General features: G+C 48.0%; 2 protein-coding genes across 2 annotated transcripts in view; both read right to left on the bottom strand.

Annotated features, from left to right (window-relative positions):
* Window positions 1-1,861: 1,861 nt before the first annotated feature.
* Window positions 1,862-5,818, bottom strand: fzd5 (frizzled class receptor 5). The gene is given in 2 exon segments (XM_035774073.2): window positions 1,862-3,079; window positions 3,082-5,818. Coding segments are annotated over 2 exon segments (1,770 nt in total). The 5' UTR covers window positions 4,748-5,818; the 3' UTR covers window positions 1,862-2,975.
* Window positions 5,819-7,842: 2,024 nt separating this feature from the next.
* Window positions 7,843-27,358, bottom strand: part of LOC118386430 (pleckstrin homology domain-containing family M member 3-like) — a 112,905-nt gene continuing 93,389 nt past the window's right edge. The window contains exon 9 of the mRNA XM_052522884.1: window positions 7,843-9,875. Within this exon, the coding sequence (XP_052378844.1) occupies window positions 9,869-9,875 (7 nt within the window). The 3' untranslated portion in view covers window positions 7,843-9,868. The remainder of the gene's footprint in view (window positions 9,876-27,358) is intronic.

The following is a 27,358-nucleotide window of genomic DNA, read 5'->3' as shown; positions in this document are numbered from 1 at the left end:
TCATTGTCTTTCATTGGAATGGAGATGAGAACATGTGGGAGCGCATTGTAAACATTTTACTTTAGACATCAAATGACGCATACTCAGAAACAGATTGGTCCACAGTTTAATTCTCTAGCAGTGAGAGCTAAATGAAATGAGAGTAGGGGAGAGCTGCATCTTCAGAAATATCTAGAAAAAAAATCATTCTTGCAAAATCTCAGCAATGAATTTGCCACATTGAATGTAGTACACACAAAGCTGCAGTCCAGACTACTGAAGGACGCCAACGCAGACGTCCAGACTGAAGGACGCCAACGCAGACGTCCAGACTGAAGGACGCCAACGCAGACGTCCAGACTGAAGGACGCCAACGCAGACGTCCAGACTGAAGGACGCCAACGCAGACGTCCAGACTGAAGGACGCCAACGCAGACGTCCAGACTGAAGGACGCCAACGCAGGCGTCCAGACCACTGAAGGACGCCAACGCAGGCGTCCAGACCACTGAAGGACGCCAACGAAGGACGCCAGGCGTCCAGACCACTGAAGGACGCCAACGCAGGCGTCCAGACCAGACCACTGAAGGACGCCAACGCAGGCGTCCAGACCACTGAAGGACGCCAACGCAGGCGTCCAGACCACTGAAGGACGCCAACGCAGGCGTCCAGACCACTGAAGGACGCCAACGCAGGCGTCCAGACCACTGAAGGACGCCAACGCAGGCGTCCAGACCACTGAAGGACGCCAACGCAGGCGTCCAGACCACTGAAGGACGCCAACGCAGGCGTCCAGACCACTGAAGGACGCCAACGCAGGCGTCCAGACCACTGAAGGACGCCAACGCAGGCGTCCAGACCACTGAAGGACGCCAACGCAGGCGTCCAGACCACTGAAGGACGCCAACGCAGGCGTCCAGACCACTGAAGGACGCCAACGCAGGCGTCCAGACCATTGGGGTAGAACTCTCACACTGAACATCAGGAAATGGGCTAATAAATTAGACACTGGAACATTTACACACGAGTCTGGTTAGAAAAACTCTGAAGCACAACAAAGTAGAAAGGCAGAAACCAGCAACTGGACCAGGTTTTAGTTCACCCAGAGTTCACCATGTTCTAATCTAGCTGTCCACCAGTTCATCTTGTGAGAAGACAGTTTGTGCCTATGCCTTCTGGATACCTTTTGAACAGATATTTTGTAAACGTCTGACTCAATGTCAGTACTGACGCGGTCATTGAAAATGTATACAGAGCCATAGGTGACGTGTCAGTGCAGTTTACAGGTGATTGAAATCATCAAATCAAATTTATAAAGCCCTTCTTACATCAGCTGATATCTCAAAGTGCTGTACAGAAACCCAGGCTAAAACCCCAAACAGGTTTTGTTTTTTTGGTTTTTGGGCCTAGAAAGGCCGAAACCTAGAGAGGAACCAGGCTCTGAGGGGTGGCCAGTCCTCTTCTGGCTGGAGATTATAACAGAACATGGCCAAGATGTTCATAAATGACCAGCATGGTCAAATAATAATCACAGTTGTCAAGGGTGCAACAAGTCAGCACCTCAGGAGTAAATGTCAGTTGGCTTTTCGTAGCCGATCATTAAGAGTATCTCTACCGAAACCTGTACATTTAGCATGGGGTTGGTGTGAACAGTTCCAGTGTGTACCAGTAGGGGGTGTAACACAGAACTCCGAGGAAGGCCAGGTGCACTTTGGCCATGCCTTCTCTTCTGGCCTGTGAGACTGATCTACAAACACAGTCCCTCTAAACCGCTTTACAACATGGTCCATATCAGAACTATTCCAAAGCATTAAACTCCCTACAACTGCTATTAGTGTTTTCTAGAGGCTACTTTTGACCACGAGTTCAAACAGAAAATACTGGTTGAGAAAAAGAGGCCCTTGTTTATTGGTATACTAGTAGGCTACACATCCATTTTAAGATGACCTCTGAAAGACGATTTAACCATAGGTCCAGTCAGTCAACAGTTGGGCTAGAGATCTTCATCCTACTACTATAAAGACCGGCTAGGGTGTTCAGTCGTTCAACCAAACTGGATTTTACCGGGCAGAATAGGGCAAAGATTGTGTGTATTGGTACATATTGGATTAATTTAACTCGAGCAGCATACAAACACATCCATACCACAGATACACCACACATTTACTAGATTCATACTGAATAGTGATTCAAATCACTGGGATTGCAACGAAACACATGAAATATTTTCTTCATTCTGTTCCTTGATTTGTTTTCATCCATTAAGGACCCAGTGTCCACACTGAATAATGGGGGGCATTCTGGGTAAGCAAAATCCATAGTCTTTTATAGAGCATCATATATACAGGAATAAATAGTGAGTCATCTAATGGTCCAGATGTGCAGGTTATACGTCCATCCACAGTCTGACGAAAACAACTCCCTTTTGCCCCTCAGAGAATGTTCTAGTGCCCTCAAACTCTGGCCCGCGAAGCCAGTGTCACTGCATTTGTTCGTTGTTCCCTTCTAATCAGGAACTGATTGAGACCTGGGACACCAGGTGGGTGCAATTAATTATCAGGTAGAACAGAAAACCAGCAAGCTTCAAGCCTTGTAGGGTAAAAGTTGAATACCTCTGTGGGTCTGTTGAAGTATTGGTACTTTGCCAAGGCAGCGATGAGAACCAGTTGTACCAAAGAGCTCATATGATACAAACTTCCCATTTCATTCAAAGAAATTCACTTTGTGATTTCTACAATATCCCTCTTTTCTGTTAAAAACACATTTGTTCTATGTTCCATGAAAAGAGTCAGTGAGGCAGGTTTGTTGATAAATGTTGTATTTACAACCTGTGGAATGACTTGGTTCATCTCCTGGTTGTCCTCTGACCCTTTTGCTTCCAGAGAACTGCTTTATCACATTCACCATCTTGTCCAACGTCAAGGTGAGGCCCGTTCTCACATATGACAGAGCTATCACTGGACACCATTATGGGCTCCTCTACCCTCTAGGGTCCCATTCACACGTGTGAGGGCGGGGCAGGTTTGTGGTAGGACCCTGGTGGCAGAGCTGCCCCGGGGTGTCCCGTGAGGACCGTGCTGGCCTCAATGTACATGGAGGGGGCACGGTGGGCTTGGAGACCCAACAGGGGCAGCAGCGAGCAGTGAACCTCCTCCAGGACTCCAGGGTCTTCCCAGACCAGATCCACACCCCTGACGTGATGCCCACCACCAGACACATGAAGTACTTCAACATGAAGACGGCGTAGTCGGGCCCCAGGCCCAGCCTCTGTCTCTCAGCCTGACAGGAGCAGGATAGAGCCCGGTCCCAGCCCGGCCTGTAGTGCTGTTCGTACACCAGGCAGGCTACTACTATAGTAGCAGGAACGGTATAAAGCACCGTAAACAACCCAATCCTGATCATCAGCTTCTCCAGTTTGTCTGTCTTGGTCCCTCCCTGTTTGATGATGCTGCGGATGCGGAACAGAGACACAAAGCCAGCTAGGAGGAACAGGGAGCCGGTGAAGAGGTAGACCACCAGGGGAGCTAACACAAACCCCCGCAGGCTCTCCAGACTCTGGTTCCCCACATAGCAGATCCCCACCACCGGGTCTCCGTCCACAGAGCTCAGAGCGAGGACCGCAATGGACTTGACACTGGGGATCAGCCAGGCAGCCAGGTGGAAGTACTGGGAGTAACCAGCAATCGCCTCGTTGCCCCACTTCATGCCCGCAGCCAGGAACCAGGTGAGGGAGAGCACCACCCACCAGATGGAGCTGGCCATGCTGAAGAAGTAGATGAGCAGGAAGACCAGGGTACACAGGGGTGGGCCGGTGGTGTCATACAGGATGTGCTGCTGGTCTCCGCTCCCAGCGCACGCCACCCTCTCGTGACCCGCCACTAGTCGTATAATGTAGCCCAGGGAGACAAAGAGGTAGCAGGCAGCCAAGAAGATGATGGGTCTCTCAGGGTACTGGAAGCGCTCCATGTCGATGAGGAAGGTGGCCACGGTGGTCAGGGTGGAGACGAAGCACAGGATGGACCACAGGCCGATCCAGAAGGTGGTGAAGGTGCGTTCATCCTGGGAGAAGTAAGGGTGGTGGCAGGGCTGGGCACAGTTATCCACAGGGCCAGTGTGGACCCGGTTGTATAAGGGATGGGCGTCTTTCTTGATGGGCACCAGAGGGTCCCGACAGCGGCAGTCCCGGTCACACTCCTGGGGGGCGGGGGGCTTGGGGGCTGGCTGCCTGCGGCGGGTGCCCTTGGGGGTGGGTTTGGGGAAGGAAGGGGCGAGGGTGGTGGTCTCGCTACTGTTCTGGTCCATACACAGAGTCTCGTCTCCCAGCTGAGGCAGCTGCTCACAGCTCATCCTCTCTGGCCACTCAAAACCATACTGGATCATGAGGGGGGAGCAGCCTCGCTTGGCCCGCTCACACACAGAGCGGCAGGGGGGCAGGGGCTTCTTGTAGTCCTGCAGACAGATAGGGGTGTACATGGAACACAGGAAGAAGAGCAGGTCTGGGGAGCAGCGGATGCGGACTAAGGGCCAGAACTGATGGACCTCCAGCCCCACCTCCTCCTGGGTGTCATGGTTGAACTGGTTGGGCATGTAGGTGAGGTTATACCCAATGCCCTTACACATGGGAACCGTGATGGGCTCGCACACTATGTCCTTGGAGGCAGCGTGCGCGAGCAGGGGCAACTGGGAGAGGAGCAGCGCCAGCAGCCAGCGGACGAGACCACACAGAGGGGGTTTGACTGTGGTCGCCATGGGGAAGTGGGATATTTCCATAAAAATAATATAGGTAGAAAAATGACAGAAATTGCGTTGTGGACTTAAGTATTTGCTAAGCTCAGGCTTTTCTTTAATTTATGACTGCATCTCCGAAATATGAAATCCCAGGAAAGCGTAATTGCTCCAGCAGCATGTCCACAGTCCTCTGTTCTATAAATCACAGACAAGTTTCATCCCAGACTGCAGGACGCTCATTCTCTTCCAACAGCATGAGCACCTTTCGAATGAACCATGGTGATTGTAAATACAGCAGCCAAGATCCGAAAAACCCCGAAATAAAGTGCCAATGTTTTATCCAATAAAGCTTGTGAGGATTTCGGGAAGATGGACTATGAACACCAAGCCGACCGAGGCTCTAAATAGGTTGCATTCAATTGTAAATCATTCACCAAGCTTTGCAATTACTTGAGTTGACAATTAATTGACCATTTCCTTGCATTGCGGACAAGCGTCAATAAATGTAGTAACTGTAACCACAGGCTTAAACAAGAAACAATGTTATATTCCTCCAGTTTTGTATTCCGCATGACAGGTGAAGTTGCCTGTGCCTTGAAAAGAGGAACCCCTCTCGCCGCGTCTCTCTGAACAATAAAAACACTTAGAAGCAAAACGGTTAGAAAAATAATCTCAATGTTTCTCTCCGCTATGGTGCCTCATTTAAAGTCCACATTCAAATCCAATTAAAACAGACTCCCCTCTTCATGCAGCCCCTCTCGGGGTCTGAACCTCCGGGTAGAAAACAGGTTTCGGATAAACGTCGAGTTACGCTCCTCTCGCTCCAAAGTTTGGGAAACTCGTTACGCTTTCCTTTGTCCAAACAAATGTATCACTTGGACAACCCCAGAGTCGTCTCATTCAAAACTTTAACACTTGTTTTCCAAACTTCTCTCCAATGATTGTAAGCATGTATCGCTGTGTCTCGCTACACATCTCAAAGTGCTTGCCAAAATAACTCGCTCCGCTGCCCAAGAGGAAGAGACCCCTCCTGCTGCAGAACGCCCACCTCGTCCACAGCGCCAGCCCTCGAGCACTCAGTTCTATTGACCAAGGACTGTTTGGATAGCTTCACCACGCCTACTCGCACTCCGCCGCGCTCCTTGTACCTTTTGGACTAATGAGGATCAGAGTTTGAGCTACAGCGTTGACCAAATCAGTTAATTTATGGATGACCAAAATGTACCGGATGTGGAGGGACAGGTGGCATTTGGAGACATTAACGCACCTGCACCTCAAGCTGTATACTGTATATGCACCGTGGATAAAATAAATAAATAAAGAGAGTCAATGTAGGGACAAATGAAAGGTGGGGATCATATTGAAAAGTGTTTTGACGGGTTCCTGTACTGCAGGTGTTTACCAGGGTTGCTTGGGTTACTTTCTACATGCAATCCGTTACAAAGTTGCTAGTTAACTGTCCTAAATTGTAATCAGTAATGTAACGTTTGGACTACCCAAACTCATTAACGTAATCTGATTACATTTTGTTACTTTTAGATTACTTTCCCCTTAAGAGGCATTAGAAGAAGACCAACATGTTACCAACTGAAAGACATCTATTGCAGGATAAATCTATATTACAGTTTCCATATATGGATAATACATTTGACTTTATGGGTTGGTTATGTAGGCTTCTTCTAACACATCATTTTCTACTACATATAATAATACGATTAAATTATATCTTTCCATTAAAAAACTAAGTCTATCAGAATTCCAGAAATATTGGAAATATGGAAGTATAGATTAGCCAAATAGTTTTACCTGAGCATAACCCAGTGGTGATTTTAAGCATGCAAATCTTGGTGGGGCAAACAAATAAAAGAATGATGCATGCCAGCAATGCCACTATTACAACACTAAACACTACATTAATTACACTATAACGGTGACAAACAGTGCCCACAAACTGTAATGGCCTACATAAAGCTGTCCCAAACTGTTAGGGCCTATATAAAGCTGTCCCAAACTGTTAGTGCCAACATAAAGCTGTCCCAACATCTTACCACTGCTACACCTGGCTATCAGCGGAGCCTTATCTGCCAGCGATTCAGCCTCATTTACTGCCTTTTTAAAAAACATAGCTGATATGGCTGACTTGTTTAAACAAATGTGGATTCTACTGACAATTGACATGTACAAACTATGGCATAAGAGAACGATGAGCAGATAAGATGGAATCCGATTAAGACATTAATGAGCGAGCTAGGACGGACGTTGTCAATATAACTATTTGTTCAGCACTTTTGAAATGTACAGTGCCCGAATTCAGAACATGGGCCGTTCTTACAGTGTTCTCCCTGTACACCAAGTCAGAACTGTAGGATAAATAACGGGCGAATATATGCAGACATTGAAAGCTCTTACAATATTCAATGATTACATTTCTCTAAAACAGGCTAAAGGCTAATTAAGAGGGGAAAGGGACCAAAATATTTGCATGAGGCACATGGGCTACTAACAGCTTACTACATAACAGAGCAAGTAACTTTATTACTTTCTTAGCTACAGTATACATATCTCCATGGCATATTACATCATTTATGCAGCAACATTTTTGGACTCACCTTGTGCTGTGCTCACTTCCTTCCAAACCACTCATTGTTGAATTTGCCATTTCCATAATGTTTACGTCCAATGACACCGATACGTTTTATCTATAGTTTCTCTTCATTATTTATCTTCACGTGACAAGGATTGAAAAGGATTTGCCAACATATTGTAGACTTGATTCACGATGATGACTGCTAGCTAAGATTTTGAAAGTATAATGTTGACATGATCAGTCCAATCAAAGCTACTGTACATATAACGTGATTTGACGTCATTCTATCTGTGTGTGGCCAATGACCTTGAGCCTTCTTGGATGGGCACTTCTAATGTAACGCTATGACAGCAGCCAAAGGGTTAGAATTTTCGAGGTCTCCCCTTACAGTTCACAATGACGTAGTTTCCCCATGAGTGACAGAACACTGAGCCAATCACGGTGCAGTGCTCCGCATTTTCTGCTGGCTTGCCCCACCACCACAGAAAGCACTGAGCTCGGCTGAAACACCTACATTTTGGAGCTGCCTTAATCAAGAAAACAAAAAAGAGACCATGTTGTATGCGGCTTTATTAACTCAATTATATATATACATTGTTTGCAAACTGATATGTGGCATGTATTAATGCCAAAATAAAAGCCGCACTTGTATTCCATAGGCTTGGATCCACACTGCAGCAAGACCGCATTTATCACAGGCTGTCCACTGGTTTCAAAAACAATGATTGATAGGCAGCTTAAACTTGTTGAAATCAACCATTATTGGGTTCAAATCCACATTTAGATTTGTGAACAGCCATCCACAACAACCACAATCCGTACGGCGCAAATAGCTAAATGAGAGAGCAGCAGTGTGATTCACATCAATGTGCTATGTAGATATCAATAATAAGTGATATCTGTATGCAGTAGACTACACCACTGCTGTCATCCTTACCTCCAAGCGTTTATTCAAGTTATATAATCTTTGGATGCCGACAGCATTCGCACCATTGGAAGACTTAGCTTGGACTGTATCCTACTGTATCCTCCTGGTCTCTGACTTGTGGTCTGACTCTCTCAGGTGGAACAAACTGAAACTTGGGCCTTTTTTCAATGCCGATTTGAATGTCATTGAGAGAAAAAAAATCACAAACATCCTTTCTGAATTTAAAAGTAATCCTCGAAGTAATCATTTGGTTTTTCACAAGTATCTGTAATTCAATTACAATATTTTTGCTGGTAACATAATGGATTACAGTTACAATTTTTTGTAATCCCTTAAATTTAATGGATTACATGTAATCCGTGAGTGTTTACCCTAGAGGTCATAACGGATTACAGTTACTGTTTTTTTTGTAATAGTTCACATGTAATGGATTATGGTATCATTGGTATAAAAAATAGGGATTATGGCATCAAATACATCAAAACACATGGTTTCCAGGCGTTATTATGAGCTGTTCTCCCCTCAGCAGCCTCCTGTGCAAGGGACCCATTCCTGCAGCCTGAATCATCAACACACACCTGCAGAAAAAAACATAGGTAGGGAGGTAGAGAGGTTGGTAGGTAGGTTGGTAGGGAGGGAGAGAGGTTGGTAGGTAGGTTGGGTAGTTAGGTAGGTTGGTAGGTAGGTAGGGAGAGAAATTGATAGGTAGGTAGGTAGGTAGGTAGGTAGGTAGGTAGGTAGGTAGGTAGGTAGGTAGGTAGGTAGGTTGGTTGGTTGGTTGGTAGGTAGGTAGGGAGAGAAGTTGATAGGTAGGTAGGTTGGTAGGGAGGGAGGGAGGGAGGGAGGGAGGGAGGGAGGGAGGGAGGGAGGGAGGGAGGTAGGTAGGTAGGTAGGTAGGTAGGTAGGTAGGTAGGTAGGTAGGTAGGTAGGTAGGTAGGTAGGTAGGTAGGTAGGTAGGTAGGTAGGTAGGTAGGTAGGTAGGTAGGTAGGTTGGTTGGTTGGTTGGTTGGTTGGTAGGTAGGTAGGTAGGGAGAGAAGTTGATAGGTAGGTAGGTTGGTAGAGAGGGAGATTGGTTGGTAGGTGGAGATACAGGTTGGTAGGGAGGGAGGTAGGTAGGGAGTGAGGGAGGTTGGTAGGGAGGGAGGGAGGTAGGCAGGTAGGTAGGGAGACAGGTTGGTAGGGAGGGAGGTTGGGAGGTAAGGAGGGAGGGAGAGGTTGGTGGGTAGGTAGGAAGTTAGGAAGTAAGGTAGGTAGATAGGTAGGTCAAATCAAATCAAATGTATTTATATAGCCCTTCGTACATCAGCTGATATCTCAAAGTGCTGTACAGAAACCCAGCCTAAAACCCCAAACAGCAAGCAATACAGGTGTAGAAGCACGGTGGCTAGGAAAAACTCAATAGAAAACCTAGCAAGAAACCTAGAGAGGAACCAGGCTATGTGGGGTGGCCAGTCCTCTTCTGGCTGTGCCGGGTGGAGATTATAACAGAACATGGCCAAGATGTTCAAATGTTCATAAATGACCAGCATGGTCAAATAATAATAATCACAGGCAGAACAGTTGAAACTGGAGCAGCAGCACAGCCAGGTGGACTGGGGACAGCAAGGAGTCACCATGCCAGGTAGTCCTGAGGCATGGTCCTAGGGCTCAGGTCCTCCGAGAGAGAGAAAGAAAGAGAAAGAGAGAATTAGAGAGAGCATACTTAAATTCACACAGGACACCGGATAGGACAGGAGAAGTACTCCAGATATAACAAACAGACCCTAGCCCCCCGACACAAACTACTGCAGCATAGATACTGGAGGCTGAGACAGGAGGGATCAGGAGACACTGTGGCCCTATCCGATGACACCCCCGGACAGGGCCAAACAGGAAGGATATAACCCCACCCACTTTGCCAAAGCACAGCCCCCACACCACTAGAGGGATATCTTCAACCATCAACTTACCATCCTGAGACAAGGCCGAGTATAGCCCACAAATATCTCCGCCACGGCACAATCCAAGGGGGGGCGCCAACCCAGACAGGAAGATCACATCAGTGACTCAACCCACTCAAGTGACGCACCCCTCCTAGGGACGGTATGAAAGAGCCCTAGTAAGCCAGTGACTCAGCCCCTGTAATAGGGTTAGAGGCAGAGAATCGCAGTGGAAAGAGGGGAACCGGCCAGGCAGAGACAGCAACGGCGGTTCGTTGCTCCAGAGCCTTTCCGTTCACCTTCACACTCCTGGGCCAGACTACACTCAATCATATGATCCACTGAAGAGATGAGTCTTCAGTGAAGACTTAAAGATTGCGTCTCTCACATGGGTAGTCAGACCATTCCATAAAAATGGAGCTCTATAGGAGAAAGCCCTGCCTCCAGCTGTTTGCTTAGAAATTATAGGGACAATTAGGAGGCCAGCGTCTTGTGACCATAGCGTACGTGCAGGTATGTACTGCAGGACCAAATCAGAGAGATAGGTAGGAGCAAGCCCATGTAATGCTTTGTAGGTTAGCAGTAAAACCTTGAAATCAGCCCTTGCCTTGACAGGAACCAGTGTAGGGAGGCTAGCACTGGAGTAATATGATCACATTTTTTGGTTCTAGCAGCCGTATTTAGCACTAACTGAAGTTTATTTAGTGCTTTATCCGGGTAGATGGAAAGTAGAGCATTGCAGTAGTCTAACCTAGAAGTGACAAAAGCATGGATTAATTTTTCTGCATCATTTTTGGACAGAAAGTTTCTGATTTTTGCAATGTTATGTAGATGGAAAAAAGCTGTCCTTGAAACAGTCTTGATATGTTCTTCAAAAGAGAGATCAGGGTCCAGAGTAACGGCGAGGTCTTTCACAGTTTTATTTGAGACGACTGTACAACCATTAAGATTAATTGTCAGATTCAACAGAAGATCTCTTTGTTTAAAAGTAGAAAGTTTGCAGCCATCCACTTCCTTATGTCTGAAACACATGCTTCCAGCGAGGGAAATTTTGGGGCTTCACCATGTTTCATTGAAATGTACAGCTGTGTGTCATCTGCATAGCAGTGAAAGTTAACATTATGTTTTCGAATGACATCCCCAAGAGGTAAAATATATAGTGAAAACAATAGTGGTCCTAAAACGGAACCTTGAGGAACACCGAAATTTACAGTTGATTTGTCAGAGGACAAACCATTCACAGAGACAAACTGATATCTTTCCGACAGATAAGATCTAAACCAGGCCAGAACTTGACTGTGTAGACCAATTCGGGTTTCCAATCTCTCCAAAAGAATTTGGTGATCGATGGTATCAAAAGCAGCACTAAGGTCTAGGAGCACAAGGACAGATGCAGAGCCTCGGTCTGATGCCATTAAAAGGTCATGTATCACCGTCACAAGTGCAGTCTCAGTGCTATGATGGGGTCTAAAACCAGACTGAAGCATTTCGTATACATTGTTTGTCTTCAGGAAGGCAGTGAGTTGCTGCAACAGCCTTTTCTAAAATATTTGAGAGGAATGGAAGATTCGATACAGGCCGATCGGTTTTTATATTATTATATTATTATATTTTCTGGGTCAAGGTTTGGCTTTTTCAAGAGAGGCTTTATTACTGCCACTTTTGGTGAGTTTGGTACACATCCGGTGGATAGAGAGCCATTTATTATGTTCAACATAGGGGACCCAGCACAGAAAACAGCTCTTTCAGTAGTTTAGTTGGAATAGGGTCCGGCAGGCAGGCAGGCGGGCAGGCGGGCAGGCGGGCAGGAGGGAGGGAGGGAGGGAGGGAGGGAGGGAGGGAGGGAGGTAGGTAGGTAGGTAGGTAGGTAGGTAGGTAGGTAGGTAGGTAGGTAGGTAGGTAGGTAGGTAGGCAGGCAGGGAGAGAGTTTGGTAGGTTGGTGAGGGAGAGAGTTTGGTAGGTTGGTGAGGGAGGGAGGGAGGTAGGCAGGGAGAGAGTTTGGTAGGTGGGTAGGTAGGGCAATAGGTTGGTAGGGAGGAAGGGAGGGAGAGAAAGAAGGAAGGAAGGTGGTAGGTAGGTAGAGCGAGATATTGGTTGGGAGGGAGGTAGGTAGGTAGGTAGGGAGAGAGGTTGGTAGGTAGGGAGAGAAATAGGTAGGTAGGGAGAGAGATAGGTAGGTAGGGAGGGAGGTTGGTAGGGAGAGAGATTGGTAGGTAGGGAGAGAGATTGGTAGGTGGGGAGGTTGGTAGGTAGGGAGAGAGATAGGTAGGTAGGGAGAGAGATAGGTAGGTAGGGAGAGAGATAGGTAGGTAGGGAGGGAGGTTGGTAGGGAGAGAGATTGGTAGGTAGGGAGAGAGATTGGTAGGTGGGGAGGTTGGTAGGTAGGGAGAGAGATAGGTAGGTAGGGAGGGAGGTTGGTAGGGAGAGAGGTTGGTAGGTAGGGAGAGAGATTGGTAGGTGGGGAGATTGGTAGGTAGGGAGAGAGATTGGTAGGTAGGGAGAGAGGTTGGTAGGTAGGGAGAGAGGTTGGTAGGTAGGGAGAGAGGTTGGTAGGGAGGGAGAGAGGTTGGTAGGGAGGGAGAGAGGTTGGTAGGTAGGGAGAGAGGTTGGTAGGTAGGGAGAGAGGTTGGTAGGTAGGGAGAGAGGTTGGTAGGTAGGGAGAGAGGGAGGTAGGTTGGTAGGTAGGGAGAGAGATTGGTAGGTAGGGAGGGAGGTTGGTAGGTAGGTAGGTTGGTAGGTAGGGAGAGAGATTAGTAGGTAGGGAGAGAGGTTAGTAGGTAGGGAGGTAGGTTGGTAGGTAGGGAGAGAGATTGGTAGGGAGGGAGGGAGGTTGGTAGGTAGGTAAGCCTATAGGTAAGATAAACAACAGGCATGCTTTGTGTGTTGACCTAGCAGGACTGAGTCTAAACATGCATGACAATGGGTCCAACACGCAAGAACACTGCCCTGTGTTCACATGGAGGGGCTCTTCCACAAAGCATGGTTGTGTCCCAAATGGCTCCCTCTTCAGTACACTCTATTCGTGCACTATATAGCGAAGATGGGGGGGCCATTTGGGACGAAGGCCATGTTTTCACTCTTAGCCTGTTTCTCTTGACCTGTCTCTTTAAGGTCAGGGAACATTCATACAGGATAGGGTTGATATTTTCTCACACAACTAGATTTGCTCTCCTTGTCCTATCACTCAAACAGACTCCAACTATAACCATGGTTTGCTACTCTGATATAAACTGACTTTACAATGTTTACCTAATTGCTTTGAAATACAAAGTACACCACATACCATAGGTGTAGATAGATAGCATTAGCATGGGCGTGGTGTGGTTGATGTGTGAGTACTAGAGTATACCCCACCTTCAACACTACATTGCTCAGGAGAATAGTTATGGTTTCTTTACTATGTGCAGTCAAACAAATACAAGTAGACTCTCTCTCTCTCTCTCTCTACCTCTCTCTCTCTCTCTCTCTCTCTCTCTCTCTCTCTCTCTCTCTCTCTCTCTCTCTCTCTCTCTCTCTCTCTCTCTCTCTCTCTCTCTCTCTCTCTCTCTAAGAGTGTTGAGGCTTTCTGAAGTCCTAAGGCCTAAGATTTTTGACTAAGACTTAACACTGAAGGAACACATTCAAACCAACCCTGACCTGCATCATTGACAAATCTGCTAACCAATGGTTACAGAGCACAGCATATCAACAGATCTGACAGCTAGGCACACCTAGTCATCAACTGCCCACACAGGCAGTGCTGCTCTGTGATCAGACAGAGTGACCCAACAACCAATCACTTGATTGTCACTTCTTCTTTCTCTGGAATCAAAACAACCACCTGAACTCACCCACAAAAAACACACGGTAATGATTGTGGGCTCCATTTAAGTTAGCTTGGGTATGTGAACGAAATGGAGTGTTGTGTCCACACTCCTCCCTGCCCCCCCCCCTCACCACCTCCCTCCTTCCAGAGCCAGGGATGAGCCTGCGTGCCCGTACAGGTGTCTACACAAAAGCCTTTATCCTACTCCTCATTCAGCCCCCTCCATAGAAACACACACACACAAAAGGCTGATGACACAATGTTACAAATGTTCACGTTTGTAAATGCATTCTCATTTTCCAGTCTCCACTCTTCCTTCCTCTCTCTGGTTTATCCTTTATGTACAGAGACATGAGGTCAGGGTTACACAATACCAGACACAATTACTCATAAACACCCCTAATCCCACGTTTACGGACCAACAACCATGTGTAAATCCCACATTTTGTGTGATAAAATGATGTAAACCTAATCTCATCTTTATAATAGCAGTATTTCGCATAACAGTCATATTCTCTTTCTACAGTGTTGTCACACAGTGAGGAGCCTCAGCCTATAAGTAGGGCCACAGTTTTTCCTGGTTAGTTGACATGGTAAAAGGTAGAAAAAAGACCTGAGCCTATTTATAAACATAACTAGGGCCAGGAATATACCCTGACCAAATGTCTCTATCTATGAGCCTGGGCCTATTTATAAACATAACTAGAGCCAGGAATATACCCTGACTAAATGTCTCTATCCATGAGCCTGGGCCCTGCAAAAAGCCCTGCAAACAATAACATGTTCAGACTTCTAGTCAGAGGGCAAAGAGAACATCAGTCGACTGAGAGGGCTGTGACAGGTTATAGAGGGGGTTGGGTTGGGCTGTGACAGGTTATAGAGGGGGTTGGGTTGTGACAGGTTAGAGAGGGGGTTGGGCTGTGACAGGTTATAGAGGGGGTTGGGTTGGGCTGTGACAGGTTATAGAGGGGTTGGGTTGGGCTGTGACAGGTTATAGAGGGGGTTGGGCTGTGACAGGTTATAGAGGGGGTTGGGTTGGGCTGTGACAGGTTATAGAGGGGGTTGGGCTGGGCTGTGACAGGTTATAGAGGGGGTTGGGTTGGGCTGTGACAGGTTATAGAGGGGGTTGGGCTGTGACAGGTTATAGAGGGGGTTGGGTTGGGCTGTGACAGGTTATAGAGGGGGTTGGGCTGTGACAGGTTATGGAGGGGGTTGGGCTGTGACAGGTTAGAGAGGGGTTGGGTTGTGACAGGTTATAGAGGGGGTTGGGCTGTGACAGGTTAGAGAGGGGGTTGGGCTGTGACAGGTTATAGAGGGGGTTGGGTTGGGTTGTGACAGGTTATAGAGGGGGTTGGGGTGTGACAGGTGAGAGAGGGGGTTGGGTTGTGACAGGTTATAGAGGGGGGGTTGGGGTGTGACAGGTGAGAGAGGGGGTTGGGTTGGGCTGTGACAGGTTAGAGAGGGGGTTGGGTTGTGACAGGTTATAGAGGGGGTTGGGCTGTGACAGGTTAGAGAGGGGGTTGGGTTGGGTTGTGACAGGTTAGAGAGGGGGTTGGGTTGTGACAGGTTATAGAGGGGGTTGGGCTGTGACAGATTAGAGGGGGTTGGGTTGTGACAGGTTAGAGAGGGGGTTAGGTTGTGACAGGTTAGAGAGGGGGTGGGTTGTGACAGGTTAGAGAGGGGGTTGGGTTGTGACAGGTTAGAGAGGGGGTTGGGTTGTGTTGTGATGTGATGGGTTAGAGAGGGGTTGGGGCAGGTTAGAGGGTTGTGATGGGTTAGAGAGGGGGTTGGGTTGTGACAGGTTAGAGGGGGTTGGGTTGGGTTGTGACAGGTTAGAGAGGGGGTTGGGTTGTGTGGATGTGATGGGTTAGAGAGGGGTTGGGGTGACGGGTTGTGATGGGTTATAGAGAGCGGGGTGGGTTGTGACAGGTTAGAGAGGGGTTGGGTTGGGACAGGTTACAGGTTAGAGAGGGGGTGGGTTGTGACAGGTTAGGTTAGAGGGGTTGGGTTGGGTTGTGACAGGTTAGAGAGGGGGTTGGGTTGTGACGGGTTAGAGAGGGGGTTGGGTTGTGACAGGTTATAGAGGGGTTGGGTTGTGTTGTGACAGGTTATAGAGGGGGTTGGGTTGTGTTGTGACAGGTTATAGAGGGGGTTGGGTTGTGTTGTGACAGGTTAGAGAGGGGTTGGGTTGGGTTGTGATGGGTTAGAGAGGGGGTTGGGTTGTGACGGGTTAGAGAGGGGGGTGGGTTGTGACAGGTTAGGAGGGGGTTGTGGTGTGACAGGTTATAGAGGGGGTTGGGGTGTGACAGGTGAGAGAGGGGGGTTGGGTTGGGCTGTGACAGGTTAGAGAGGGGGTTGGGTTGTGACAGGTTATAGAGGGGGTTGGGCTGTGACAGGTTAGAGAGGGGGTTGGGTTGGGTTGTGACAGGTTAGAGAGGGGTTGGGTTGTGACAGGATAGAGGGGGGGTTGGGCTGTGACAGATTAGAGAGGGGGTTGGGTTGTGACAGGTTAGAGAGGGGTTAGAGAGGGGGTTGGTTGTGACAGGTTAGAGAGGGGGGTGGGTTGTGACAGGTTAGAGAGGGGTTGGGTTGTGACAGGTTAGAGAGGGGTTGGGTTGTGTTGTGATGTGATGTGATGGGTTAGAGAGGGGGTTGGGGCGGGTTGTGATGGGTTAGAGAGGGGGTGGGTTGTGACAGGTTAGAGAGGGGGTTGGGTTGGGTTGTGACAGGTTAGAGAGGGGGTTGGGTTGTGTTGTGATGTGATGGGTTAGAGAGGGGGTTGGGGCGGGTTGTGATGGGTTATAGAGAGGGGGGTGGGTTGTGACAGGTTAGAGAGGGGTTGGGTTGGGTTGTGACAGGTTAGAGAGGGGGGTGGGTTGTGACAGGTTAGTGAGGGGGTTGGGTTGGGTTGTGACGGGTTAGAGAGGGGTTGGGTTGGGTTGTGATGGGTTAGAGAGGGGGTTGGGTTGTGACAGGTTATAGAGGGGTTGGGTTGTGTTGTGACAGGTTATAGAGGGGGTTGGGTTGTGTTGTGACGGGTTATAGAGGGGGTTGTGTTGTGACAGGTTAGAGAGGGGTTGGGTTGAGTTGTGATGGGTTAGAGAGGGGGTTGGGTTGTGACGGGTTAGAGAGGGGGGTGGGTTGTGACAGGTTAGAGAGGGGGTTGTGGTGTGACAGGTTATAGAGGGGGTTGGGTTGGCTTGTGACAGGTTATAGAGGGGGTTGGGGTGTGACAGGTGAGAGAGAGGGGTTGGGTTGTGACAGGTTATAGAGGGGGTTGGGGTGTGACAGGTGAGAGAGGGGGTTGGGTTGGGCTGTGACAGGTTAGAGAGGGGGTTGGGTTGTGACAGGTTATAGAGGGGGTTGGGCTGTGACAGGTTATAGAGGGGGTTGGGCTGTGACAGGTTAGAGAGGGGGTTGGGTTGTGACAGGTTATAGAGGGGGTTGGGCTGTGACAGGTTATAGAGGGGGGGCTGTGACAGGTTAGAGAGGGGTTGGGCTGTGACAGGTTATAGAGGGGGTGGGTTGGCTTGTGATAGGTTATAGAGGGGGTTGGGGTGTGACAGGTTAGAGAGCGGGTTGGGTTGGGTTGTGACAGGTTAGAGAGGGGGTGGGTTGTGACAGGTTAGAGAGGGGGTTGGGTTGGGTTGTGACGGGTTAGAGAGGGGGTTGGGTTGGGTTGTGATGGGTTAGAGAGGGGGTTGGGTTGTGACAGGTTATAGAGGGGGTTGGGTTGTGTTGTGACGGGTTATAGAGGGGGTTGTGTTGTGACAGGTTAGAGAGGGGGTTGGGTTGAGTTGTGATGGGTTAGAGAGGGGGTTGGGTTGTGACGGGTTAGAGAGGGGGGTGGGTTGTGACAGGTTAGAGAGGGGTTGTGGTGTGACAGGTTATAGAGGGGGTTGGGTTGGCTTGTGACAGGTTATAGAGGGGGTTGGGGTGTGACAGGTGAGAGAGGGGTTGGGTTGTGACAGGTTATAGAGGGGGTTGGGGTGTGACAGGTGAGAGAGGGGGTTGGGTTGGGCTGTGACAGGTTAGAGAGGGGGTTGGGTTGTGACAGGTTATAGAGGGGGTTGGGCTGTGACAGGTTATAGAGGGGGTTGGGCTGTGACAGGTTAGAGAGGGGGTTGGGTTGTGACAGGTTATAGAGGGGGTTGGGCTGTGACAGGTTATAGAGGGGGTTGGGCTGTGACAGGTTAGAGAGGGGGTTGGGCTGTGACAGGTTATAGAGGGGGTTGGGTTGGCTTGTGATAGGTTATAGAGGGGGTTGGGGTGTGACAGGTTAGAGAGCGGGTTGGGTTGGGTTGTGACAGGTTAGAGAGGGGGTTGGGTTGTGACAGGTTATAGAGGGGGTTGGGCTGTGACAGGTTAGAGAGGGGTTGGGTTGGGTTGTGACAGGTTAGAGAGGGGGTTGGGTTGTGACAGGTTATAGAGGGGGTTGGGCTGTGACAGGTTATAGAGGGGGTTGGGTTGTGACAGGTTATAGAGGGGGGTTGGGCTGTGTTGTGATGTGTTAGAGAGGGGGTTGGGGCGGGTTGTGATGGGTTAGAGAGGGGGTTGGGTTGGGTTGTGACAGGTTAGAGAGGGGGTTGGGTTGGGTTGTGACAGGTTAGAGAGGGAGTTGGGTTGGGTTGTGATGGGTTAGAGAGGGGGTTGGGTTGTGATGGGTTAGAGAGGGGGTTGGGTTGTGACGGGTTAGAGAGGGGGTTGGGTTGTGTTGTGACAGGTTATAGAGGGGGTTTGGGTTGGGTTGTGATGGGTTAGAGAGGGGGTTGGGTTGTGACGGGTTAGAGAGGGGGGTGGGTTGTGACAGGTTAGAGAGGGGGTTGTGGTGTGACAGGTGAGAGAGGGGGTTGGGTTGGGCTGTGACAGGTTAGAGAGGGGGTTGGGCTGTGACAGGTTATAGAGGGGGTTGGGTTGTGACAGGTTATAGAGGGGGTTGTGGTGTGACAGGTTATAGAGGGGGTTGGGTTGGGTCGTGACAGGTTATAGAGGGGGTTGGGGTGTGACAGGTTAGAGAGGGGGTTGGGTTGTGACAGGTTAGAGAGGGGGTTGGGTTGTGACAGGTTATAGAGGGGGTTGCGTTGTGACAGGTTATAGAGGGGGTTGCGTTGTGACAGGTTATAGAGGGGGTTGCGTTGTGACAGGTTAGAGAGGGGGGTGGGTTGTGACAGATTTCTTCAGTCAACTTATGAAGTGGATTGGAATTCCACTTAATGAATATAAAATTCCTCTTTGAAAATAAACAGCCTCTTAAATTCTTTAATTTTAATTTTAATAAAATGGAACTGACCCCAACCGATCTACTAACTTACGTAAAGCAATTTTTTTCTGAACAGACCAACTATCTAAAATTTTGATTCATAGGCTTTCACACAAGGACATAGGTCCAAACTAGAGGCCCCAGTCTGAATATACCATGAGGCAACAGTTGTAATTCTCCAGAGCAGCAGTACTAGCTACTCTCTCTCTGATCCAGGTCACCCGGAACAGCAGGGTCCAGTGTGCCTTTGTATGGCTGCTCAACGTCAGGGGGCCAGTGTGTGTGTGTGTGTGTGTCAGAGAACAGGGAGTGGAGGAGGGGGGTTCAAAGCCACTATTTTCCTCCTTTCACAAGCACCGACCCTCACCCCTCGCGTTCCATCCCATGTTACCCCCTCCTCCCTCTGCACCCATCATCTCCCATCGTCCCTTTCTCCTTAAACCATCTTTTCTTTTCTTTTTCTGATGGCATTTCTCCTCTCTTGTTGTCAAGGCCCTAATTGAGTCTTGACCGGCCCCCGGGCCACTGGAGAAGCACAAAGGATCGTGTTCCGCTCGCTACAGTTGAGCCATTGTGGCCGCTGACAACACACTAATTGGCAATGACAATTAAGCGCGGTCGACACTCAGGTTCAATTTGCCTGCTCCTCAATACAAATCACAGGCAAATGAGTCAGGCGATACACAGTTTGAACACACACACATTGTTCTGTTACAGTTTTCTCTTGCCTGGTTTGGAACTTGTGGGAAAGCCTGCAGACTCTTGCCTTGTTTGGGACTGGTTGGAAAGCCTGCAGACTCTTGCCTTGTTTGGGACTGGTTGGAAAGCCTGCAGACTCTTGCCTTGTTTGGGACTGGTTGGAAAGCCTGCAGACTCTTGCCTTGTTTGGGACTGGTTGGAAAGCCTGCAGACTCTTGCCTTGTTTGGGACTGGTTGGAAAGCCTGCAGACTCTTGCCTTGTTTGGGACTGGTTGGAAAGCCTGCAGACTCTTGCCTTGTTTGGGACTGGTTGGAAAGCCTGCAGACTCTTGCCTTGTTTGGGACTGGTTGGAAAGCCTGCAGACTCTTGCCTTGTTTGGGACTGGTTGGAAAGCCTGCAGACTCTTGCCTTGTTTGGGACTGGTTGGAAAGCCTGCAGACTCTTGCCTTGTTTGGGACTGGTTGGAAAGCCTGCAGACTCTTGCCTTGTTTGGGACTGGTTGGAAAGCCTGCAGACTCTTGCCTTGTTTGGGACTGGTTGGAAAGCCTGCAGACTCTTGCCTTGTTTGGGACTGGTTGGAAAGCCTGCAGACTCTTGCCTTGTTTGGGACTGGTTGGAAAGCCTGCAGACTCTTGCCTTGTTTGGGACTGGTTGGAAAGCCTGCAGACTCTTGCCTTGTTTGGGACTGGTTGGAAAGCCTGCAGACTCTTGCCTCGTTTGGGAAGCCTGCAGACAGGAAGAAGGACAGGAACTAAAGGCTGAGCTCATTTTCTTTCAACCACATTTTGTCATGTCAGCAAACTGCATGCAGAGTTCATAGTTTGAAATGCCATTGACATTTTACAGGGCTTTCATTCCTCTGGTACGAGGAAGTATACAGTACAGTATATGCATTTCCAATAACAGAGATGGAATGGTTCCATCCTCCCTCTCATCCATTTCATCCATTTACAGAGAGAAAACGCTCATATACTTTGTGGAGTTAAAACAACCTCACACTGAAAATCTGTTTTAAATCTTAAATGGTTACTAAGCCTGTAACCCTTGTGTCCCCCAGGGAAATAAATGTGTGAGGGCTCCATTTAGAAGAGAGAGAGAGGACCAGAGAGGACAGAGAGATGAGACTTCAACTCTGACCTGCCCAACATTAAGATCTTAATGGGGTTTGGAATCAACAGAGCGGCAAGGCTCAAGGACCCTCTAAAAACAACCCAAACCTTTCAGATCTCTCTGACACTTCATGAAGAAAAAAAAATGTGGCTGGCACACGTCCTCGACAGGCTGGCACACATCCACGACAGGCTGGCACACGTCCACGACAGGCTGGCACACATCCACGACAGGCTGGCACACGTCCACGACAGGCTGGCACACATCCACGACAGGCTGGCACACATCCACGACAGGCTGGCACACGTCCACGACAGGCTGGCACACGTCCACGACAGGCTGGCACACGTCCACGACAGGCTGGCACACGTCCACGACAGGCTGGCACACGTCCACGACAGGCTGGCACACATCCACGACAGGCTGGCACACGTCCACGACAGGCTGGCACACATCCACGACAGGCTGGCACACATCCACGACAGGCTGGCACACGTCCACGACAGGCTGGCACACATCCACGACATGCTGGCACACATCCACGACAGGCTGGCACACATCCACGACATGCTGGCACACATCCACGACAGGCTGGCGTGTTGCAGCCCATCGTCGGGTCTCAAATGGGTCCTCAGATGCCTGTGGATTACTGCCTGTCAGCTTTAGTGCTTCATCTCTCACTCTCTCCAAAGACCAGACCAGGAGAAATGGCTGCTGCCTGCTGCAGGACAGGAAAAAAGGCAGGGAGGAAAAGTGGAGCGTTGACAAAGTAAACTACATGGGGATTGGGGAAGAGGCCACCAGAGCACGGGGTGGTAGGAGAGTGGGTTTCTCAAGCTTTGTGTGGACTCAGTGGTTTGCCCTGACAGATGGAACTGGGATCCCATCCCATTGGCTGCTGTATGCCCCAACCACAGATCTAGGATCAGATGATAATCCTACCATTAACCATTGGGTTGGATGAAATAATATCTGACCCTGTATTAGTGGTTCGGGGCAACTCCTACCTACTCCTATGCCGGGCTGGAGAGTTGGTAGAACGTGATACCAGGTGGATGTTGTCTCACCCATGAGGTCATGCCAATGAATTAACACAATGTCTTTAGGGTTCTTCTAGACCTTAACCTTTGAAAAGGATAGAACGAGAGATAACGTGCCAGCGTAAGCAATGTAATACAATTCAGTATTAAAAAAGGACACAAAGCGAGTGGTAGAACTCAATCAGATCCTTGGTGCACCATCTTACATGACATTACAAGGCTGGTAGTATAGTGTGGTTTATGACAGGTCCTCTGGCTGGCTCTTGGTTCTCCTCCAGAAAACCTGATCCATCTGGAAGTTAGGTTGTAATTTGGGATTAGTGAGAGTCAAGAGTTAGTGTTTGGACCTTCTCTGGCCCTGAACCAAACCAAGACCAACCAAGCCCAATAGGAACCATCCGGACCATTAACAGAACTATAGGGGTAGAAATAGACAGAACTGAATCAGTTGTTCCACTCTGTAACCATTCTTAGGTTTGTTCTGAGTTATAACCAGAGAATAATTATGTATTTCATATATAGTGCATAATGTATTGTTTAACTAGGGCCATGGGGTTTTCCAGACCGTGTATGACCAGAGAAGGAACATCTCTGTGGAGGCTATGCTTTTTAACTGGTTTACTTCTCCTGCTCAGGAAAACCTTCTGTCCCTATAGTATATCATGTCGCTGATGTGAAATGACAAGCCAGATCACAACATCACTGCCCACACCACGCTGTAGTAGTTTGTTTTATTGGCATCAGTGGTAAAAAGAGAAAAGAACAGCAGGAGGAATGAGGGGTCAGGTATAGAGGTTGTCTGTTGGCTGAGATACAGTCTGAAACCAAGGCAGAACGGTCAGACACAGGGGTTGTCTGTTGGCTGAGATACAGTCTGAAACCAAGGCAGAACGGTCAGACACAGGGGTTGTCTGTTGGCTGAGATACAGTCTGAAACCAAGGCAGAACGGTCAGACACAGGGGTTGTCTGTTGGCTGAGATACAGTCTGAAACCAAGGCAGAACGGTCAGACACAGGGGTTGTCTGTTGGCTGAGATACAGTCTGAAACCAAGGCAGAACGGTCAGACACAGGGGTTGTCTGTTGGCTGAGATACAGTCTGAAACCAAGGCAGAACGGTCAGACACAGGGGTTGTCTGTTGGCTGAGATACAGTCTGAAACCAAGGCAGAACGGTCAGACACAGGGGTTGTCTGTTGGCTGAGATACAGTCTGAAACCAAGGCAGAACGGTCAGACACAGGGTTGTCTGTTGGCTGAGATACAGTCTGAAACCAAGGCAGAACGGTCAGACACAGGGGTTGTCTGTTGGCTGAGATACAGTCTGAAACCAAGGCAGAACGGTCAGACACAGGGGTTGTCTGTTGGCTGAGATACAGTCTGAAACCAAGGCAGAACGGTCAGACACAGGGGTTGTCTGTTGGCTGAGATACAGTCTGAAACCAAGGCAGAACGGTCAGACACAGGGGTTGTCTGTTGGCTGAGATACAGTCTGAAACCAAGGCAGAACGGTCAGACACAGAGGTTGTCTGTTGGCTGAGATACAGTCTGAAACCAAGGCAGAACGGTCAGACACAGGGGTTGTCTGTTGGCTGAGATACAGTCTGAAACCAAGGCAGAACGGTAGATTAACCTGAAACAGTGCTGAAGTCCAGACAGACATGATGGTGTTTGGTGCACAACATAAACACAATAAGTATTGGGCCAAAGTAACACAATGTAACAAAGGCAGAGTAAAACACTGAAGTGAATAAAAACACAGCAATGAAAAGCAGGGTGCAGTAATTCAGAAACCAAGGGCTCATGGTGCGAAGGCACATGGAAGTAAATAAATCCATATTTGGGACTCCGAGTCCAAACAGAAAGACATGTCCAGGGGGATTATTCCCTTTGGTTCAATGCCCTCATCAGTCCCTCAGTAGGGACAATATTGTTCACCATTTACAGTGCACAGAATCCCTGATGTTTAAAAGATCAACACACGTTAACAGAAGCCGTTACAGACGATCACAGAGCGAACATCAGCAGTGTAAGAGTCTGCACTCTGACTTTAGTTATGTACATTTTACTGCATTTATGTACAGCGTTTTACTTCAAGGAACAGAAGTTATATACCCTCGTTGTCCTCTCAGCACATTACTAGTTGTACATTGAGGAGCTTTGCTAGAAGCCAATTAAAAGAAAACATCACATTTAAGATATATTCTCCGTTGCGTTCCAGATTGGAGTAGGCACCCTTATTCAAGCAACAGCGACCGTCGTTTTTGGCCCTCGGTCTATACAATGAACAAGCAGAAACATGGTTCAATACTAAATGGGAATCTGAGGCGACGGTGGCATGATTAAAGATAGAAGCCCACACGTCAGTCTCACACAGACTACATTATCGCTGTAAGGAACACGTCAACAGGCTGTTAAGGCAGGCGAACGTACAGACACTCAATAAATACCATGAATGAAATGTTCAAAAGCATGTACTCATTATGCATTCACACACAAAAAGAAAGGTGATTTATTACACAACACAAAAAACAATACTGGCAAAATAATTGATAGGGCAACATGCCAAAACGATAATGTAGCTGCATTTAAACAAGCACACCCACTTAGCTAGCTGTTAATTGGACCTTGTCCGGGGCATTAGTGCAGCTTAGTATCGCTGACTCAGTGTCAGCCACACCAACACCCTGGTTTAGAGCCATTATCCAGTTTTCACTGGATGCAAGACATTTCCAGAAATTATATGACTTGTTACTTCAAATGTAAACCAAAGGAAAACTAACACACTTACATACAAATACATGGACAAATCAACTACCAGAACTTGGATGACCAGATAAAGGGCCCTTCCAGGAGAGATGGGACGACATGGGAAGAAAAGAGGACAGTGATAACCAGAGAAATGTATTCTAGAGAAAGCAGAGTATGACTATAAAGACGTAGTTGCATAGGGAAGACACTCAACTTCAGTCTTTGAAAGTTTTGCACGAATAAAGCACAGTAGCTCAAAAAGGACAAGAAACAGAGGAGAGAAAAAGGCAACAATGAAAAGAAAAATGTATATTATTGCCGGTATAGTTCCGGTAATGGAAAAACACACGCACGCACGCACGCACGCACGCACACACACACACACACCCTGTGGGTTTGTGACGGCTTGGCTTGTGTAACAGAACTAAGCCACGCATGGTGTTTTCCCTGGACTGTAATTTGGGCCTCCTGTGGCTGAGGCCTGGAGATGTAGGGCTGACCTGAAAGAGCTTTCCCTGCTGAATATACTGGACAGTCAATAACTCCACCAGCCTCTAGCTTCAGAGGACAGGACTCGTTGCCCTTATTTAACCAGGATTAAGAATACATGATATGTGAAAGGACTATGACTCATTCTAGTTTCATGTCAGTCTTGGACCCTTCTATTGAACATGTCCAGATAAAGAGTTGCCAGGTTAGAGATGGGTGCACAACTGGCCCAGCGTCGTCCGGGTTTGGCCCGGGGTAGGCCATGATTGTAAATAAGAATCTGTTCATAACTGACGTACCTAGTTAAATAAGGTTAAAACATGTTTCTTAAATAACCAACTCACCATTGGTTATTGAAGGAACGCGTTTGGGAAACCCTGGGTTATAGAGGGGCTCCAAAGGGTAATAGGCGAGTTAAATAAGCAAACGCATCCTTCAATACAGTGGCTACGAGCCCAATCTGTGGCTTGACATCTGAATGAACATGCATTGATAGCGCAAAAACGTGTGAAGGAGAGGGAGGGAAAGAGAATGACGTCTAGAGAGACAGTGTGGGGAAAGACTGGGGACAAGGGGGGCACAGTATCCTAATGTAGACTTCAGATATATAGCGAGTTGCCACATCACACCAACTGAGACCACATATAGTCCATACACACTGCATATAGTGACATCACACCAACTGAGACCACATATAGTCCATACATACTGCATATAGTGACATCACACCAACAGAGACCACATATAGTCCATACACACTGCATATAGTGACATCACACCAACTGAGACCACATATAGTCCATACATACTGCATATAGTGACATCACACCAACTGAGACCACATATAGTCCATACACACTGCATATAGTGACATCACACCAACAGAGACCACATATAGTCCATACACACTGCATATAGTGACATCACACCAACTGAGACCACATATAGTCCATACATACTGCATATAGTGACATCACACCAACTGAGACCACATATAGTCCATACACACTGCATATAGTGACATCACACCAACTGAGACCACATATAGTCCATACACACTGCATATAGTGACATCACACCAACTGAGACCACATATAGTCCATACATACTGCATATAGTGACATCACACCAACTGAGACCACATATAGTCCATACACACTGCATATAGTGACATCACACCAACTGAGACCACATATAGTCCATACACACTGCATATAGTGACATCACACCAACTGAGACCACATATAGTCCATACACACTGCATATAGTGACATCACACCAACTGAGACCACATATAGTCCATACACAATGCATATAGTGACATCACACCAACTGAGACCACATATAGTCCATACATACTGCATATAGTGACATCACACCAACTGAGACCACATATAGTCCATACACACTGCATATAGTGACATCACACCAACTGAGACCACATATAGTCCATACACACTGCATATAGTGACATCACACCAACTGAGACCACATATAGTCCATACACACTGCATATAGTGACATCACACCAACTGAGACCACATATAGTCCATACACACTGCATATAGTGACATCACACCAACTGAGACCACATATAGTCCATACACAATGCATATAGTGACATCACACCAACAGAGACCACATATAGTCCATACATACTGCATATAGTGACATCACACCAACTGAGACCACATATAGTCCATACACACTGCATATAGTGACATCACACCAACTGAGACCACATATAGTCCATACACACTGCATATAGTGACATCACACCAACTGAGTCCACATATAGTCCATACACAATGCATATAGTGACATCACACCAACTGAGACCACATATAGTCCATACACAATGCATATAGTGACATCACACCAACTGAGTCCACATATAGTCCATACACAATGCATATAGTGACATCACACCAACTGAGACCACATATAGTCCATACATACTGCATATAGTGACATCACACCAACTGAGACCACATATAGTCCATACATACTGCATATAGTGACATCACACCAACTGAGACCACATATAGTCCATACATACTGCATAT

The sequence above is a fragment of the Oncorhynchus keta genome, chromosome 7 (genome assembly GCF_023373465.1).
Source record: "Oncorhynchus keta strain PuntledgeMale-10-30-2019 chromosome 7, Oket_V2, whole genome shotgun sequence".
NCBI classification, from domain to species: domain Eukaryota; kingdom Metazoa; phylum Chordata; class Actinopteri; order Salmoniformes; family Salmonidae; genus Oncorhynchus; species Oncorhynchus keta.
The sequence above is the reverse complement of the archived record's forward strand: the minus strand, read 5'-3'. Positions and strand labels throughout refer to the sequence as shown.